We start from the raw sequence: 16,524 nt of genomic DNA on the forward strand, positions 1-16,524 counted from the left end.
AGAGAACAACGAAGGAAAAAAAAAAAACCAAACAAGAGGAACAAATGACATTAAGATAATTTATCTGTGTCCTGAAACTACATTTTGAAAAACAATTAAGTTCTAGAGTAAGATTTGTATGCAAGGAAGACTACCAAGTTACCCCAAGGACCCCTTGAAATGTTGAAAATTGGGCTAGGGAGTTCGCGAAGGAGGCAAGCACCAACCAGGTTATTAACAACGGCTTTAATCAAGAACCTGGCACCTTCTGAGCATCAGCAGGGCGGGGGTGGGGGACCGACGAGCCACGCATTCGGAGAGTCACGCATAGTCTGATCGGCCAGCTGAGTCACTGGCGGAGCGGAAGTACCGATGTTTCATAGGGATGCTGATTCCCCCATGACATCTGTTGTCTCGCAACCTCTGGAGTATGTCTCTCGATGTTTGGCTCTCGAGGCACCTGGATCCTCACGATATCTCTGCTTCGCTTCGAGCTTCCAGGGTTCTGCCTCCTGTCCCCGCTGAAGGGTCACATGGAGGGAGGAGAGGGGGGACCCGACCTACCACCCTTTGCCTGTGTCTTCTTTGGTATCAGTAGACTGGGTCATGTTCTTCTTCAGAAGGAAAGGCTAAGAAACCTCTTGAGTTCTTTCTGAGGTGCTTTCTGGCAACAAATTAGAATTTTTTTTTTTCTTTTACTCCTCACATCAATCAGCCAATTCTCCCACAACACCAACAGAGTGTTCAATGGTTTCATTAAGTTCTGACACTTACTTTCCTTAGTAAGACCTTAGTTAGACCTTATCCAGACCGCACAGATCAGGGTTCAGTCCTGCAAGGCTCCCCACTTCAGAGGCTCACCACAAATAGGGTGCAATCCTCACTGATTACAAATTTGGAGGTTCCTTGTCCCCCACATATAAATTCATTTGCACGACTCATAAAACACAGGAAAACACTTTGCTTACTATGGTTGGTTTATTATAATGGATACAACACATGAACCACCAAATAGAAGAGATGCAGAGAGCAAGACACTGGGCGGAGTGGAGGACAGGGGCTGCATGGATTCCCATGTCCTCTGGGTGCACCGCCCTCTCTCAGCCTCATTAGCTAGGGGCTTGGGGAGGGTTCATTACACACACACACGATTGGTTAAATCACTAGCCATAGGGGCTCAGTGGTGCACACGTGTAATCCCAATACTTGAGAGGCTGAGACAGGAAGATCACAGGTTCAAGGCCAGCCCCAGCAACCCAGGGAGACCTGTTTCAAAATAAAGAGTAAAAAGGGCTATGGTGTAGCTCAAAGGTAGAAGCCACTAGATTCAATTCCCAGTACCAAGAAAGTATAAGTAAAAATCACTGGCCATTGGACCTTGAATCCAATCTCAGCTCCTCTTCCAGAATGAGAGGGGCACCAATTCTGTAAATAAATGAATTTGAACCCCAGCTCCCACCCTGGAGCTACCTAGGAGTCCATCGATAGTTACCTCATTAGCATAAACTCCAGGCAGGCAAATTGAAAGGGGTTCTTTTTGCTTTGTTTTGTTTTTGTTTGGTACTGGGGATGGAACCCAGGGGCATTCTGCCTCTGAGCTACATCCCAGCCCTATTTTTTATTCCTTATTTTGAAACAGGGCCTCACTGAGTTGCAAAGGGCCTCACTAAGTAGCTGAGGCTGTCATCAAACCGTGAGCCTCTCATCTCAGCCTCCCGAATGCTGAGATTACAAGTGTGCGCCACCACACCCAATTAAAGGGGATCTTTTAAGAATAAAAGAAGATATGCCTGTGGCTCAGGAAATTCTGAGAGTCTTAGGAGCTCTGTGCCAGGAACTGGACACTGAAGCCACATATATTTTTTATTATACCATAGAACCTAAGTATGTATTCCCTCCCTTACACTAATTCTGGGTCCTCCAGGGGTTGACTCTTCTTCTGAAACCAAATTAGACCAGTGAAACTGTTGAAAAACAGAGTGTCCTACCTTTTCCAGGAGTTGTGAAGAAATCAGTATCCTACAGTGTGCTTCCAGGTTTATGAGCAAAGGAAAACGGTAGTTTCATGAGGTTAGGATGGGAAGATTGCCCACCAGGCAGTAGAAATGGCTTCCCTGCATTTAAGATTGCTATCTCTGTGTCTTGAAAACTCATACGATTAGCATGGGAGCTTCGCTCTTGATTGAATTCATGAACACAGTGTCACTCGTATCTTTATAGGGTTGGGGTACCAGAAGCATTCTACTGCCAAGAGACACTCACAGTTTTATTTTTTATTTTGAAACAGAGTCTCACTAAGTTGTCTCCCTAAGTGTCTCACTAAATTGAGGCTGGCTGTGAACCTGCAATCCTCATGTCTCAGCCTCCCAAGTACTGGGATTACAGGTGTGCACCACCATGCCAGCCTACTTGCCTACTTTTTATCAAATGATAATCACTTCTTCCTCCTCTCCCTTCTCCTGCACCTCGAATCTGAAGGGTGCTTTCAGTTTCTTCTGAAGCATTGGCATTTGTTCAATACTGATAGCAGAAATAAAGAGCTTTTCTTAGGTGTCTATACTGGTGAAATTATAGATGAATTTGGCCAATTTCCTCCTTCAGGTACTCACAGGAGACTGGTTAAGAGGACTCAGGTTATAAATGCAGATTAAAAACATATTAAAATATCCAGTGGGACTGGTGGTGGTGGTGGTGGACGTGTCTGTAATCCTAGTACTTTGGAAACGGAGATAGCAGGATTGTAGGTTTGAGGCCAGCCTCAGCAACTTAATGAGACCCTCAGTATATTAGCAAGACCTTATTTCATAATAAAAACTTTAAAGGGCTGGGGGTATAAGTCAGTGGTATAATGCCCTGGGTGCAATCCCTAGTGCCACAAAAATCAGTCAACCAATCAATCCATGCATAAAGAAGAATAGTGTCCCTCCCCAAAAGATGTCTCCCCATCCTAATCCCTAGAACCTGCAAACATGTTCCCTTAGATGGCAAGAAGAGGAATTGCAGTTGTAATGGAATTAAGACTGAACTTGAAATCAGTCACTTGCCCGAAGGTTACTAAGGAAAACCATGACAAATGAGTAAGGATGCTTCTCCCTCCAGTCCAGTCCCACCCACTCTTCAAATATGCAAGTCAGCATTCCCCGAAGGAGGTCAAGGCAAATGTAAGAGAAAACAGAAGTCAGGGTGAATTCCCTTTTAACCACAGCAAAAGTATGAAGGGAATGTTCTCTCTAAAATAAGATCACAGGAAAAGACAAATGTCTCGCAATTTCCCTTAAAAACGAAAAAGTATCGTCTACTATAATCGTTTTATAATCACATCTCTTTTACAAACAGGTACTTCATAGTGTTTAAAGAAGAATAATATTCGTGGTCAATTGGTTAAAACTTTGATGTGCTCACCAGGGAAGAATCAATGTCAAAACTATAGGAGTAGGTCTGGTCTTGTATATACGTTGAAGTCATGAATACTCTTAGTTTGAGGAGTTTATCTCTTTTCTGTGGACATTAGGACGTTGCTTGTAAGAGCCAAGTTGTAACTAGAAAGGCAGACAGATTACTTAGGAAGAGCCCCTGAGGAAGGTTTTATGGTTTACTCTGGAGTATGGGTTATTCTCAAGGTTCCAACGTGTGTAGGGACGTTATTTTCAAATCGTTCAATAATCCGATTTCGAGTAGTTATTTGTGCTTGGTGTGGGTATGTTGTACAGTTGATGTAACCTTAGGAGAAGGGAAAGAGGTCATGGTAGCCCCGGATGCCTGGATCAGGCCCCAGTCATGCAGTTTAAAGAATCGTCTGTAAGTTACTTTGGCCTGATTGACTTCCAGTTTGGCTATAGCTATACTGATTGTCCGTTCCCAGAAGTACAACATGCACACAAAGCTTTCAGCATTAATAATGAAGGCCAAAGTATAATGTGAATATCTGGGGGGAAAATCACCGCTTTTCACATGGGGAAGGATAAACACTTTGGACGTCAGTTAGCAGTCCTCAAAAGTATAATGTTAGAAGTCAGTGTTGTTTTTGAAAGGCGTGGCTCCCCAAACCACAAATCTTCCATTTGCCATTCTACTAATAATGTGTTTTTCTCCCTTTTGAGCCAGCTCAACTAAACTAATCATTAGAGGCTCATTCAACCCAGAATCAGTTCATTAATTTGACATTTCTGGATGGAGTACATGATTCTGATTCCATAAACTCTGAGCCCTAAAGCCACCCATCGTGTGGAGAGGATGGGAAGGAGGCAGGAGAAGAGTTAGTGATATTGGCACAAGAGCTTCTTTGATTCTTTCTGCTTAGCCTCTAAAGCTGGGTTATTAAATTTGGAAAGAGTAGCGAAGGGAGCTTTCAGAATTGGGGATTATACCAACAGAATCAGCAGCAAACAGAGCCATTTTGGGGGGAAGAGGACCAAGGTAACAGGATGGGTGAAGAGGAGCTGGGAGATCCAGTCTGCCAGCCAGTCCTGGCACTAGGAGCCAATGTTCAGGCTCTCGGGCTGAGACAAGGTTCTAGTAAATACTAGAGTTAAAACAACGTTGGATCCTGGAGGATCGTGGTTCGAGGACAGCCTCAGCTACTTAGTGAGGCCCTCTGCAACTCAGTGAGACCCGGTTTCAAAATAAAAAATAAAAAATAGGGTAGGGGGTGTAGCTCGGAGGTCGAATGCCCGTGGGTTCCATCCCCAGACCCGCAATAAATAAATAAATAAATAAATAAATAAATAAATAAATAAAACAACGTTGGAGGGCCCGGAGCCTCAGATGGCTGGTGGGGGACTCCAAACTGACACTGGAACAAAGTTAACCCTCAACGCCCAATTAACATATCTCTTCATATAAACCTTGAAAAATGACCCAGACTTCAAAGATAGGCTTGCATTGGAGTTAAATCTTGATGTCTCCGTGACACATTTTAATTAAATGGACAGCATACCTTTGAAGGCCAATGCAAGTGAAATGTGAATCTATCGATACTTTAATCTCCTAGTGCAACAGGAAAACATTCATCCTTCCAAATCTACCAACATTTAGAAATCCTTATACACTTTTTCCTATGGTAGTGGATTTTGAACCCAAAAGTGTTCTGTCTCCAAGCTATACCCCAGACCTTTTAAATTCTTATTTATTTATTTATTTATTTATTTATTTATTTATTTGTAGTACTGTGGGTGGAACCCAGAGGTTTTCTACCTCTCGGCTACACTCCCAGACCTATTTTTTTATATTTTATTTGAAAATAGCATCTCACTACATTGCTGAGAGCCTCACTAAGTAGCTGGGGCTGGCTTCGAAACTGTGCAATTCTCCCATCTCAGCCTCCCAAGTGTTTGGATTGCAAGCGTGTGCCACCACAGGCAGCTAAAATCTTTTTTATTTTGAAACAGTGTCTTGCTAAGTTCTGAGAGTATCACTACATTGCTGAGGCAGGTCTCAAACCTGTGATCCTCCTGTCTCAGTCTCCCAATTATTGGGATTACACACATGCACCACTCTACCTGACCCCCAGTATATAATTTTAATATCTCATTTTCAGAAACTGCCCAAGCTACTTACATAATACATTCCATTTTTCATCTATGTAATTATGAAGGTATTTCCTAGATATGACTTAAGAGTATTCCCGTTTCTAAGCTAATCAGAACACCTGGAAAGTGACTTGAAATGTGATTTTTCTATGTAATCGTTAATTCACTGTTAATCTTCTAACCTGAAAATTTCTCAGGATTACTGGCATTTCTCAGATCGCAATTTTCATTTCTGTGTCACGCACACGTCTCGTTTTCTTTCCATATTTGCCACTTTCGTAAATGTCAGCAATGTCCCCAAATTCATCCGTGTAATAGATCTGTCTCTAAAGTGAGCAACTGTCCTTTGTCGATGTGTTTAGCCTCATTCCCATCTGTCCCCTCACGATGCTTCCATTTTACATTCCCAGTTCCTGAAAAGCAACCAGCGGAGTTTAAAACCATGTTAGCATCCGATTCAAATTGTATTTCCGACGATTCGATTAAGACTACAAAGACCCACTTCCAACTAAGGCTTCTTCCTGAAACACAAACATTAGTGAAAGGGGCGCATAGCACTAAACCTGCAACTGCGCTTCCTGCTTTAGGAAGAACTGTGTTCCGGAGAGGAATTCATCGCAAACTAAACCCCACCCGTGAGCCTCCTTGCACAATCCCACAAAAGGTTTAGATGTGCAGGGGCGTCTCTGCAACTGGATCATACATAGTTACACACCCCTGCTTCCAAAGTCTCCCAGGAAAGCCACGAGATACGTATTTCAGGGAGATATTAAAAGGAAAAATAACGGCGAGGCAGTGTTAAAATCCTCATAACAAGATAGCCAAAAACACAGAGGCTCATTTGGAATGTATCGTTATTAGACTCTTATCCTAAAGATTAAAGTTAAAAGTAAGCAGACCCTGATGTGCAAAACGTTTGACTTTTCTGACACCTGAAGGATGATCTGGCAGGACCCGGACAGTCTCAAGCACCTTATTACTTGAGGCGCTCAAAGTTGGGATGTTTCCACCGGGGATGGTAATTATCAAAAAGCAGTTGTCTCTAGGCCAGGAGGCAAATCAAATAATGTTTGTTAAAAGTGAATTTCTATGTTTAAAACTTTAAATTCTCAGGCCCACATAGAATGCCAACTATGAATAGCTCCCTGCTATGCTAGTCACTCCTGCTATTCTTTGGGATTCAGTCACGAAGGTGTTGCGGCTCCCGCACGAGACCTTTTAAAGTTCTTTTAAAGTTGCGTTAGAGATTTTTTTTCCTCCTTAACTCTTGAGGAGCAGCATCCTGGCAGAGGAGATGTTGCACTGTTTGACGGAACTGACACGGTGATGTGCCGTGGGCAGTCACAGCGTTCAATTTCTGCGGCATGTTTTTTATCATTATGAATAATTTCGTCCGCGTGCAGAGAGAAAATGCTCCCCCAGTTCACTAGAATATGACACTGAAGTCTCCGGTGGAGATCATTTTAGATGCTTTGATTTCATTATAGAAATTCCTAGACTACTTGTGGGATAAAACAAATGCAGAGGCCCTATTGAATTTCAGCAAGCTGAATTAGCAGAAAATAAAGATAAAATGCCTTTCTATTTAAGAACATGACGATGTTTTAATTGTTATAGTGTTTGGCATGCCTAATGTATACAATCCCTGACATTCATATAATAACAAAAGAAAGTTGTTTAGGATTTTTCTTTTATTTCCTAGCATCTGCTTTCACCTCTAGTATTTTTCCCATCCCTACCGCAGCCCTGGCCTTTAGTTCTCCTCCCTCTTCTTGGGTCCTTCTATAAAGAAAACTCTATGCAGTAAGAAATACACGTACAAATCCCTCATTTCTATATAGACAGGCCGGGGCTGCCTGGGACCTAGCAATGATGAATAGACCACCATCGTAGTGACAACTGATATAGATGCCTGGGGGTGAAAGAAAGGTTTACATATTACACAAGCAATTTAACTGTTTTCTAAACATATTGCCAAGACAGTGGGAGTTGGCAGCCCACACTGTGTTTTAGGCTTGGGAGACTTGGATTAGAAGTGACTGTTGATTATGAACCTTTTTATTTGTCTTCTATGAACTACAAGCAACCTAGTAACCCAGGAAAGAATTCCTCACAGCCGTTGAACTTGTCTTCCTCTCTTCCCAAGATTACACACACAAATCACTTCACAAAAGTGGCGTAAGACGCTTGCGCATAGATAACCGCACAAGACAATTGTCTTGTTCTAACCCTCAAAGAGGTCCCTCAAAGTGAAATGTTTTATAATCCCTTTTTGTGCAGTAGGCAAGGAAGAGAAGAAAAGAGGTTGGGCAAAGATTATCCAGAAGAAAGAGAGAGACTCTTTTGGGGTTCCAGTTGAAACACAATAAAGAACATAATTAACTTCACAATTCTTTGTGTTTTTCATTTGACTGCAGGGAGGAGATGAAAGAGGACTGCTAAGCCTTGCATTCCATCCCAATTACAAGAAAAATGGAAAGCTGTATGTGTCTTACACCACCAACCAAGAGCGGTGGGCGATGGGGCCTCACGACCACATTCTTAGGGTGGTAGAATACACAGTATCCAGGTACTGCTGAACTCCATCCACGCACGCACATTTTGGAATCTTACTTTTTTTCTCTCCATCTCTCTTTGTTTAGAAATTAAAGATTATTAGCCATAGCTGGACATGGTGGCACACTCCTGTAATCCCAATAACCAGGAGGCTGAAACAGGAGAATCGCAGGTTCAAGGCCAACCTCAGCAACTTAGCGAGGCCTTCAGCAACTTAGTGAGACTCTATTTCAAAAATCAAAATAATGGGACTGGGTGTGTAACTCAGAGGTAGAATGCCCCTGGGTTCAATGAATAATAATAATGCTAATAATAATAATAATAATAAGCCATAAAGTGGCAACCATTAAAGCAAAATCGCAACCTTTCTTGAAATCTTTTGCGTGTGTGTCTTTAAGAAAAACTGAGAAAAATAATGGCTTTGTCACTTTTCCTCAATTATCTTTCGACTTAAACACTACCTCTCTGGGAGGCTGAGACAGAAGAATCACAGGTTTGAGGCCAGCCTCAGCTACTCAGTGAGGCCCTGTGCAACTTAGTAAGATCCTGTTTCAAAAAAAAAAAAAAAAATAGGGCTAGGGGTGTAGCTCCGAGGTAGACTTCCCTTGGGCTCAATCCCCAGTACTGCTAAAAAAACAAACAAAAAAACCCCACTATTTCTCCAACTTAGAAATTAGTGTCATTCTCCAGTCACTTTAATTAGCTCCATTTTAAGTATGGTCTATGTGCCAAATGTGTGTTCCCCTATTTGTGTACCGTCTACTTTCTAATAAAAGATTCCTCTTACATCTTTGGCGATGATGGTGTTTTTCCTCCCTACGATGTAGAAAAAATCCCCATCAAGTGGATTTGAGGACAGCCAGAGTGTTTCTTGAAGTCGCAGAGCTCCACAGAAAACACCTGGGTGGACAGCTGCTCTTCGGTCCTGATGGCTTTTTGTACATCATCCTGGGAGACGGGATGATCACTCTAGATGACATGGAAGAAATGGATGGGTTAAGGTAAAAGATGGACTGCAGACCCGTGCCTCTAGGTGTTGAGATATTTACAGTGCCAGGAAAGCCCAGTGAGTTAAGAACCATCTCTGAATTGCCTTCTTGCTTCAATAGCAACTCTTGTTGTTGGTATCTGCAAAATGCAGAGGAATTCAACATTAGGCTGTTGTGATGGTTCGTTTTGTCCTAAAGCAAGCTAACTTGTGTAGCTGTGCTATGGGGGCTCCCCCTGTGAAACAGCACCAGGAAGCGGGTGGTGCCCCTGTTTCTGGACCACAGCCTGTACACTCAGGGTCAAATAACTAACATTCTGGGAGAGTAAAATACACAGATTGGCAAAAAAGTAAAGAAAATAGATAATAGCAGTATGCTACTGATGCCACAGCCCTTGGCCACCTTCAGCTAGTGTCCGGGTACCAAACCACCTCCGGTTTCATCTCCCACCATATGGAACTTTGCTAGTGTAGTCTCAAATAAAGGGATGCTTCTTTTAGAGCAGAACGACCTCCCCACGTTTAGTTTAGGTAAATGTGAAGAACTTATGTCCTCCTCCAATTTCTCAGTGATTTCACAGGCTCGGTGCTACGGCTGGATGTGGACACAGACTTGTGCAATGTGCCTTACTCAATACCGAGGACCAACCCGCACTTCAACAGCACCAACCAGCCCCCGGAAGTGTTCGCCTATGGGCTCCATGACCCAGGCAGGTGAGAACATAAGGCTGTCCTGTAAAACTGCGGGAAAGCCAGGCTGGAACCTGGAAACTAGGAAAGGAGAGAGGGTCTCCCATCAGACAGCCAAGAGCTAAAACCTACCAGGTCATTATCTGAGCAAGTCTTTAGCCCTGTTCCTCTGCCTCCTCCTCCTTCTCCTCCTCCTCCTCCTCCTCCTCCTCCTCCTCCTCCTCCTCCTCCTTCTCCTCCTCCTCCTCCTCCTCCTCCTCCTCCTTCTCCTCCTCCTCCTCCTCCTCCTCCTCCTCCTCCTCCTCCTCCTCCTCCTCCGTCTTCTTTTTATGGTACTGGAGATAGAACCCAGGAGCCTTGTCCTCTGAGCTATAACCCCAGCCCCATTTTTTAGTCTCATTATTTTTGAAAAAGGATCTCACTGAGTTGTGAAGGGCCTTGCTGAGGCTGTCCATGAACTGAGATCCTCCAGTCTCCGCTTCCCAAATGCTGGGATTACAAGTGTGTGTCACCATGCCCAGCTCTGTTTCTTCTATTAATGTGTAAAACAGATGAAAAAAATAAACCAGATTAGACAAGGAAAAGGACAAATCCATAAAGAAAAGTTGACCTTAAACTGGGTGTGGTGGTGCATACCTATAATCCCAGTACTTGGGAGGATGAGGCAGGAGGATCACAGGTTCAAAGCCAGCCCCAGAAACTTAGGACCTCAGCAGCTTAGTGAGACCTTATTTCAAAATAAAATATGAAATAGGGCTGGTGGTATAGCTCAGAGGCAGAAAGCCCCTGGGTTCGATCTCTAGTATGGATGGATGGAAGAGAGGAAGGAAGGAAGGAAGGAAGGAAGGAAGGAAGGAAGGAAGGAAGGAAAGAAAAAGAAAAATTGGCCTCAGTATTTGGAGAGATTATTATTAGAGAAACATCATTGGGTTACTAAGCTTAGATCTAAACAAGTTTGAGAGATAATGGACCTCTGGATTTGCTTCCTTAATCCCCTCTAAATTTTGTTTTGCTTATTGTCTGAGTCTGTTTTGTGCTACTGTGATGGAACACCACAGACTGGGTAATTTATAAAGAGCAGAAGGTCATTTTGCTCATGGTGCTGGAAGCCGGGCAGTGCCAGGGCACAGTGCCGGCGTCTGCTTGGCGCCCGGTGGGGCCTCTCTCACTGAGCATCCCTGATGGAAGGCAAGAGGGGAGAGGGGAAGGGAAAAGGAAGTAAGGGCCAGAGCAGAAATCACAAGGGAGCGGGAGAGGGGAAAGAACGAAGGAAAGGTGGCTGAACTGACCCTTGTAGTTCTTCTCTCATGGGCACGCCCTCCTGGATAACTAACCCACGCGGACAGTACGGCAACAATCCGCTCAACAATCCGCTCGTGACCCAACTGCATCTCGAAGGCCCGACCTCTCAACACTCATGGTGCACTGGGACTAAGTTTCCAACATATGAACTTTTTGCAGGAGACATTGGGACAGGGTTGGGGGGTGATAATAACTCCTTTGTAAAGATACTATAATGATTACATAAAAATCTAGAGGCAAAACACAAAGTCTGGTGCCTGACGCCTGGTAGTTCTTTGACCAAAGCTTCACTTAACATAGGCTGCGGCAGTGTTCATTTGCAAAGGGTTGAGTTAAATGTTAATGTCCTTATTCGATTAAAAAAAATTTTTTTCAGATACTAACAAAATTCACATTGGCTGCTCAGCATACTATTATGAACCATAAAGAAAGGATAACAAAGAAATATGTAGAGACATTTTAGTTGCACTTAAAAAAATACTATGAAGTGTATTTTAGAAATTCTCTAATGAAAGCCCCATCCAGTCTGCGGTCTATTATTCATACTAAGGGGTATCTGGCCACGTCCATTCATTTACTAGCTAAGTTATTATCGCTGTTTAATGTTTATTGAGTGTTCACCACATGCAAGGTGAATATTTCTCAAACTTTTTATTTTTATAATCCCTCGTGCCCTTCACCTCCCCTCCATCAAAGCCCCAGCCTACAGTTCATTTCCTTTCTGGCATCTCAGCAGATCTTAAAATGTGTTCGACAGGGAACACTTAAGGTGGGTTCAGGATGTGGAGAAAACTGTCACATTCCATTCCTATAGCTCAGAGCTCACAGATACCACCACAAAGCAGCACTTTGAAGTCGGCCAGCCTGCGTCACCACAGTCCCACTGGAACTCCCCCACCATCTACCTGGGGGTTCGGAGCCTCGGTGCAAAACCCCAGCACCCCAGACGGGGTGCTCTCTAGCCCCTCTGCATGGCAAGATGCCTGTGTTGCAGGGCCCACCTCCTCTGCCACAGAGGGCTAAAGGGAAATCCAGGGTTTATACTGCACCTCCCTCCAAGAGGATTTGAAGCTGAAAGAAAGATTTTCTAATGCAGAAAAGCAACTCGAATATTCATCAGTTCAGAGTCAAGCTAACTCTTCTTAAGCACCCTGACGCAGGGTACTGAACTAGGTATCCCATGCAGAGCATCACTTGTACGCCTCTTGGCTTGCTATACTAAAATAAGGTAAGAGGCATCCATACCCCAACATCCTCTTTTTTAATAGACTAATCTTTTTTAGAGCAGTTGTAAGTTTGCAGCAAAACTGAGCAGACGGAACAGACAGTGCACCCCCTCGCCTGCATACAAGCCCAGCCCCTCCCAATCGTAGGTCCCCCATAGAATGTGGGTGCAAAGGTTGAGCTGTCACGGGCACACGGAAATCACCCCGCATCCACAGTTCACGTTAGGCTCTACTCCCGCTGCTGTGCTTTCTATTTCTATGGGCCTGGATGAATGTGTCGTGACATATATCCGCTGCTTTAGCATAGCATCACGCTGATTAGTTTCACCGTCTGGCCCCCTTTTTACACGAGAAACTGGAGGTTACAAGGGTCAAACCATTCTCAGTGTACCTGGCATTCAGCCCCAGCGAGCGCTCACAGCCCCCAGCCATTCCACCTCCAGGAGAACTGGCCTTTTCTTCCAGCCTTGCTGTTTCTTGTTCGAAACGAGCCAAACCTCTTTTTGCGATAGATTCTCCATCTTCAAAAGCAAGGTAATACAGGACCGTTCTCTCGCCCTTGTGGATTTGATCCACCTTAAGTCACAGCATGACTGTGTCAGGGTCCCTGCCGGGCACTGGACTCTGAGCTTCACTGAGTTCGAGAGGACAGTAAGGGTCTGACGCCACAGAACCACAGACCCATCTCCGGCAGGTCGGGCATACAGTTTCCTTATCATGAATGGCATCATCTGGAGCCAACATTATTTTGCTTCTGAATAATTGCAACATCTCGTATGTGTCTCTTAAGACCCAGTACTAACACTGAAGATTTTCTTTAAATTTTTTAATTTATTTACTAGCCCCCAATGAATTGATTTTTGTTTTGTTAGTAATTAATATATTTCGTGGGCTTATAGCAGTGTTCCTCAGTGGAATGATTTTGCCTGCAGGGGACATTTGGTGTCTGGGAACATTTCTGGCTTTCACAACAGGGGGTAGATTGGCGCTGCTGTCTTTTAATGGGTAGAGGTAAGGGGTACTGCTGAACATCTTATAACTCACAGGACAGCCCTCCATCCCTGGTGGGGCGGGGGGAACAAAAGAATTACCTAACCACAATATCAACTGTGCCAAGGCTTTTAGGTTGAGAACAGAGACAGTCAATGGAATTGATGTGAAAGAACTCGGTGATGGCTGGGACCAGCTTTCTTGGACTCCCCAAGCTGGAACTCATGTTTTCCTTCATTAGAGCGTGCTGAGCTTTGGGATGGATTGACTCTATATAAGAAATAGAAAACATAGCTGAGAGTGGTGGCACACACATGTATCCCAGGACTTGAGATGCTGAGACAGGCAGATCCGAGGCTAGAGGCCAGCCTCAGCAATTTAGCAAGACCCTCAGCTACCTAGCACGATCCTGTTTCAAAATAGAAGGGGCTAATGATACAGCCCAGAGGTAGAATGCCCCTGGATCCAATCCCGAATGCCCCCACTCCCAAAAGAGAAAGAAAGAAAAAGAAGCACAAAATAAATACTATAAGTAATAATTTATTTTGTGGTACAGATGTGAGTATTAACTGGTTCTTACAATACTTTGCCAATTTTTTTTTTTTACTAGGGATGGAACCCAGAGGCATTCTGCTCCAAGCTATATCTCCAGCCCTGTTTTATTTTATTTTTATTTTGAAACAAGATCTCACTAAGTTGCCTGAGGCTGGCTTGAACTTGAAATCCTCCTGTCTCAGCTTCTCAAATATTGGGATTATAGGCATATAACCCCAATTTGCCAGTTTATAGGCATATAATCCCAGCTTGCCAATGTATGACACACGAGATATTCCCTAACAGTCTAACAAATGTTTTAAGACAGTGAGCACATTCATAATGGAGGGAGATACCAAGAAAAATTAAGAAATATACTCCAGAGTTCATTAAGTGTCAGCAGAATAAGCAAACATCAGAATGTTTCCATTTCTAAAAAAAAAAAAAAAAAAAAACTAAATTGCTTATAGGATCCTCACCAACCCACAATCTCTATTCTGGGCTTGGAAGATACTCAGGTAGGAATTAATAGTTCTCCACCTCTTTTGTTATACAGATGTGCTGTGGATAGACGGCCCATTGATATAAACAACAATTTAACAATACTTTGTTCAGATTCCAATGGAAAAAATAGATCCTCAGCCAGAATTCTGCAGATAATAAAGGGCAAGGATTATGGTAAGTAGGGTATCCTTGGTGGACTTTGCCTTCCTTTGAGTTGGGTGTTAGTATATTAGCTGAAGAGAAAAGGATTTCTGCAAAACCAGCCTTTGAGAAAGCATAAAAACACTCGCCTAACCAGTGGCAAAGAAGTAAATTGTTGGATTTCTGAAGGCTCAGGGACTCCTTGGAGCCCTCGGGGTTCAACTTGGCTAATTACCCCTTCCATGGATTGCAGAGTTTTTCATTGGTCCAAATAATTTAATGGCTCTAAAAGTTAGCAGCTTAGACTTTACTCATCTGAGAATCAAGATGAATACTTCTATTTATTTCATATAATAAGGGAAAACTTGTCCTAACATCTTATATACAGGGAAAAAAAGTCTTAAAGGTAAGAAATTTCTCAATACTCAACATACTACTCTTCTCAGCAATTAGGGAAATTATAAGTGTTTCAAATAAGAATGTAATTTTTTCCCAAAAAAAAGGTGTTTATTTTAGGGAAAACAAAGTAAGATATAGACTTGTAAAAACAAGTCATGAGAATGGGGTGTTTAAACATTACTTTTAATAACATGATTACTAGGATATTTAGAGAGAACATTAAAAATATAAAATTGGATGATAATGAAGTCCAAAACACTTAGTATTTCTCAACATTTTAGTATGTATCCCTTTTGAAAGAAGCAATACATTAAACATTATTATGATTCAGGGAACACAGTAGATTAAGATTATTAAATTGCTTCTTCTGTTTACTCATTCAATACAGCTATTTATTTAGCACCAGGAATGAAGCAGCTGTGTTAGCTCATGTGGCGTTCAGTTATTTTACTTTATTTTTCTCAGGTATCCGTGTGTGCGTGTGCATCTGATAAAAGCCAAACCAACGAATAATGTGGTTTGGGGGGGAAACAAAATCTAATGAGCACCAGCTTGGTGGAATTTTGGCTGCATTGTAGATTAAACTAAGTTCTACAATTACAGTCATTGAGATTCAGCCGAAACTAGTTACAGTATAAACAGCCCTCTCTTTCTGTATTTTAAGACACATTTACAGTGCTTCCAACCTGCCAGGCCCTATAGTAAGTAAGCACGTTATAAACTTCACCCATGTAATTTAGAGAGCAATTCCATCTGGTAGGCACCATCACTGTCCACATCACCATAGGAAACTGAGGTGCAGAAAGGTTAATTATCACACAGCACAAAGGGCACAGGATGGATTTGAACCAGGGCCGTCTGGCTCTAGAGGTCGTGACCTTGATCATTCGGTTATGCCGCTCCTCGGAGTGCTGGGTATTTCAGACTTCTCTTAGCTTTCCTAAGTGTCATAACATGGTCACCATAGTAGCGTGAGCGACTCGGAGGGCTTTAAAATGACTGCCTTTCCACAAAAGCTTCTGCATAAAATGCTGCCTGATGGTAGTGACTTGTTTGATATTAAATACGTAAGAAGTAATTCCTAGATTAATTTACAACTGAATTTAGAGCTTTTCCACCGCAATTACCATACATATATTCCAGTGAGTAATAGCATGCATGGAAAGATTGAGATACGTGACTGTATGCATGTAATTCAGAAGGAATTATTGAAGTAGACTTTGTTAACCACACAACTCTATAAACAAAACTATTAAAATATTTTAAGTGAAGATATTCTCTGACAAAGTGACAGTGTTTTTAAATGTACAATAAATGCGGGTTTAAAGACCTTTTATGTGCTATGCTTTTATTTTCATTAAACTGTGAACTTTTAAAGACTTATGTAGTTTGACAGAAGTCTGGTCCAATTTACTATATATAAGCAGAAGCATTTCCACAGGAAAAAAAATTTGAATATTTAAAAAATTAAGTTTCTTTGAAAAGTATTTTGATTCTAAAGTAAATACCATCATTTCCAAAATACCCAGATTCTAATTTTATTGGAAACTTGTATATCCTGGCAATTATAGCAACAACACGCATCTGCAAAGCATTTTAATTTCATTTAGCAATGCACAGAGGTCTTTTAAATTTTGATACTATTTCAATAAAGACTAATTATTTTCACTACATATCGATAGCCAGG

General features: G+C 42.5%; 1 protein-coding gene across 1 annotated transcript in view; it reads left to right on the forward strand.

The window, feature by feature from the left end:
- The window catches only part of HHIP (hedgehog interacting protein), a gene marked incomplete at both ends in the record, with an annotated part of 102,056 nt that overhangs the window by 62,194 nt on the left and 23,338 nt on the right, over positions 1-16,524 (forward strand). Inside the window, 4 exons of the mRNA XM_080697151.1 lie at positions 7,925-8,076; positions 8,891-9,064; positions 9,622-9,765; positions 14,350-14,471. Of these exons, the coding sequence (XP_080553277.1) occupies positions 7,925-8,076; positions 8,891-9,064; positions 9,622-9,765; positions 14,350-14,471 (592 nt within the window). The remainder of the gene's footprint in view (positions 1-7,924; positions 8,077-8,890; positions 9,065-9,621; positions 9,766-14,349; positions 14,472-16,524) is intronic.

The sequence above is a fragment of the Muscardinus avellanarius genome (genome assembly GCF_963383645.1).
Source record: "Muscardinus avellanarius genome assembly, chromosome: 6".
In the NCBI taxonomy this organism is placed as follows: Eukaryota; Metazoa; Chordata; class Mammalia; order Rodentia; family Gliridae; genus Muscardinus; species Muscardinus avellanarius.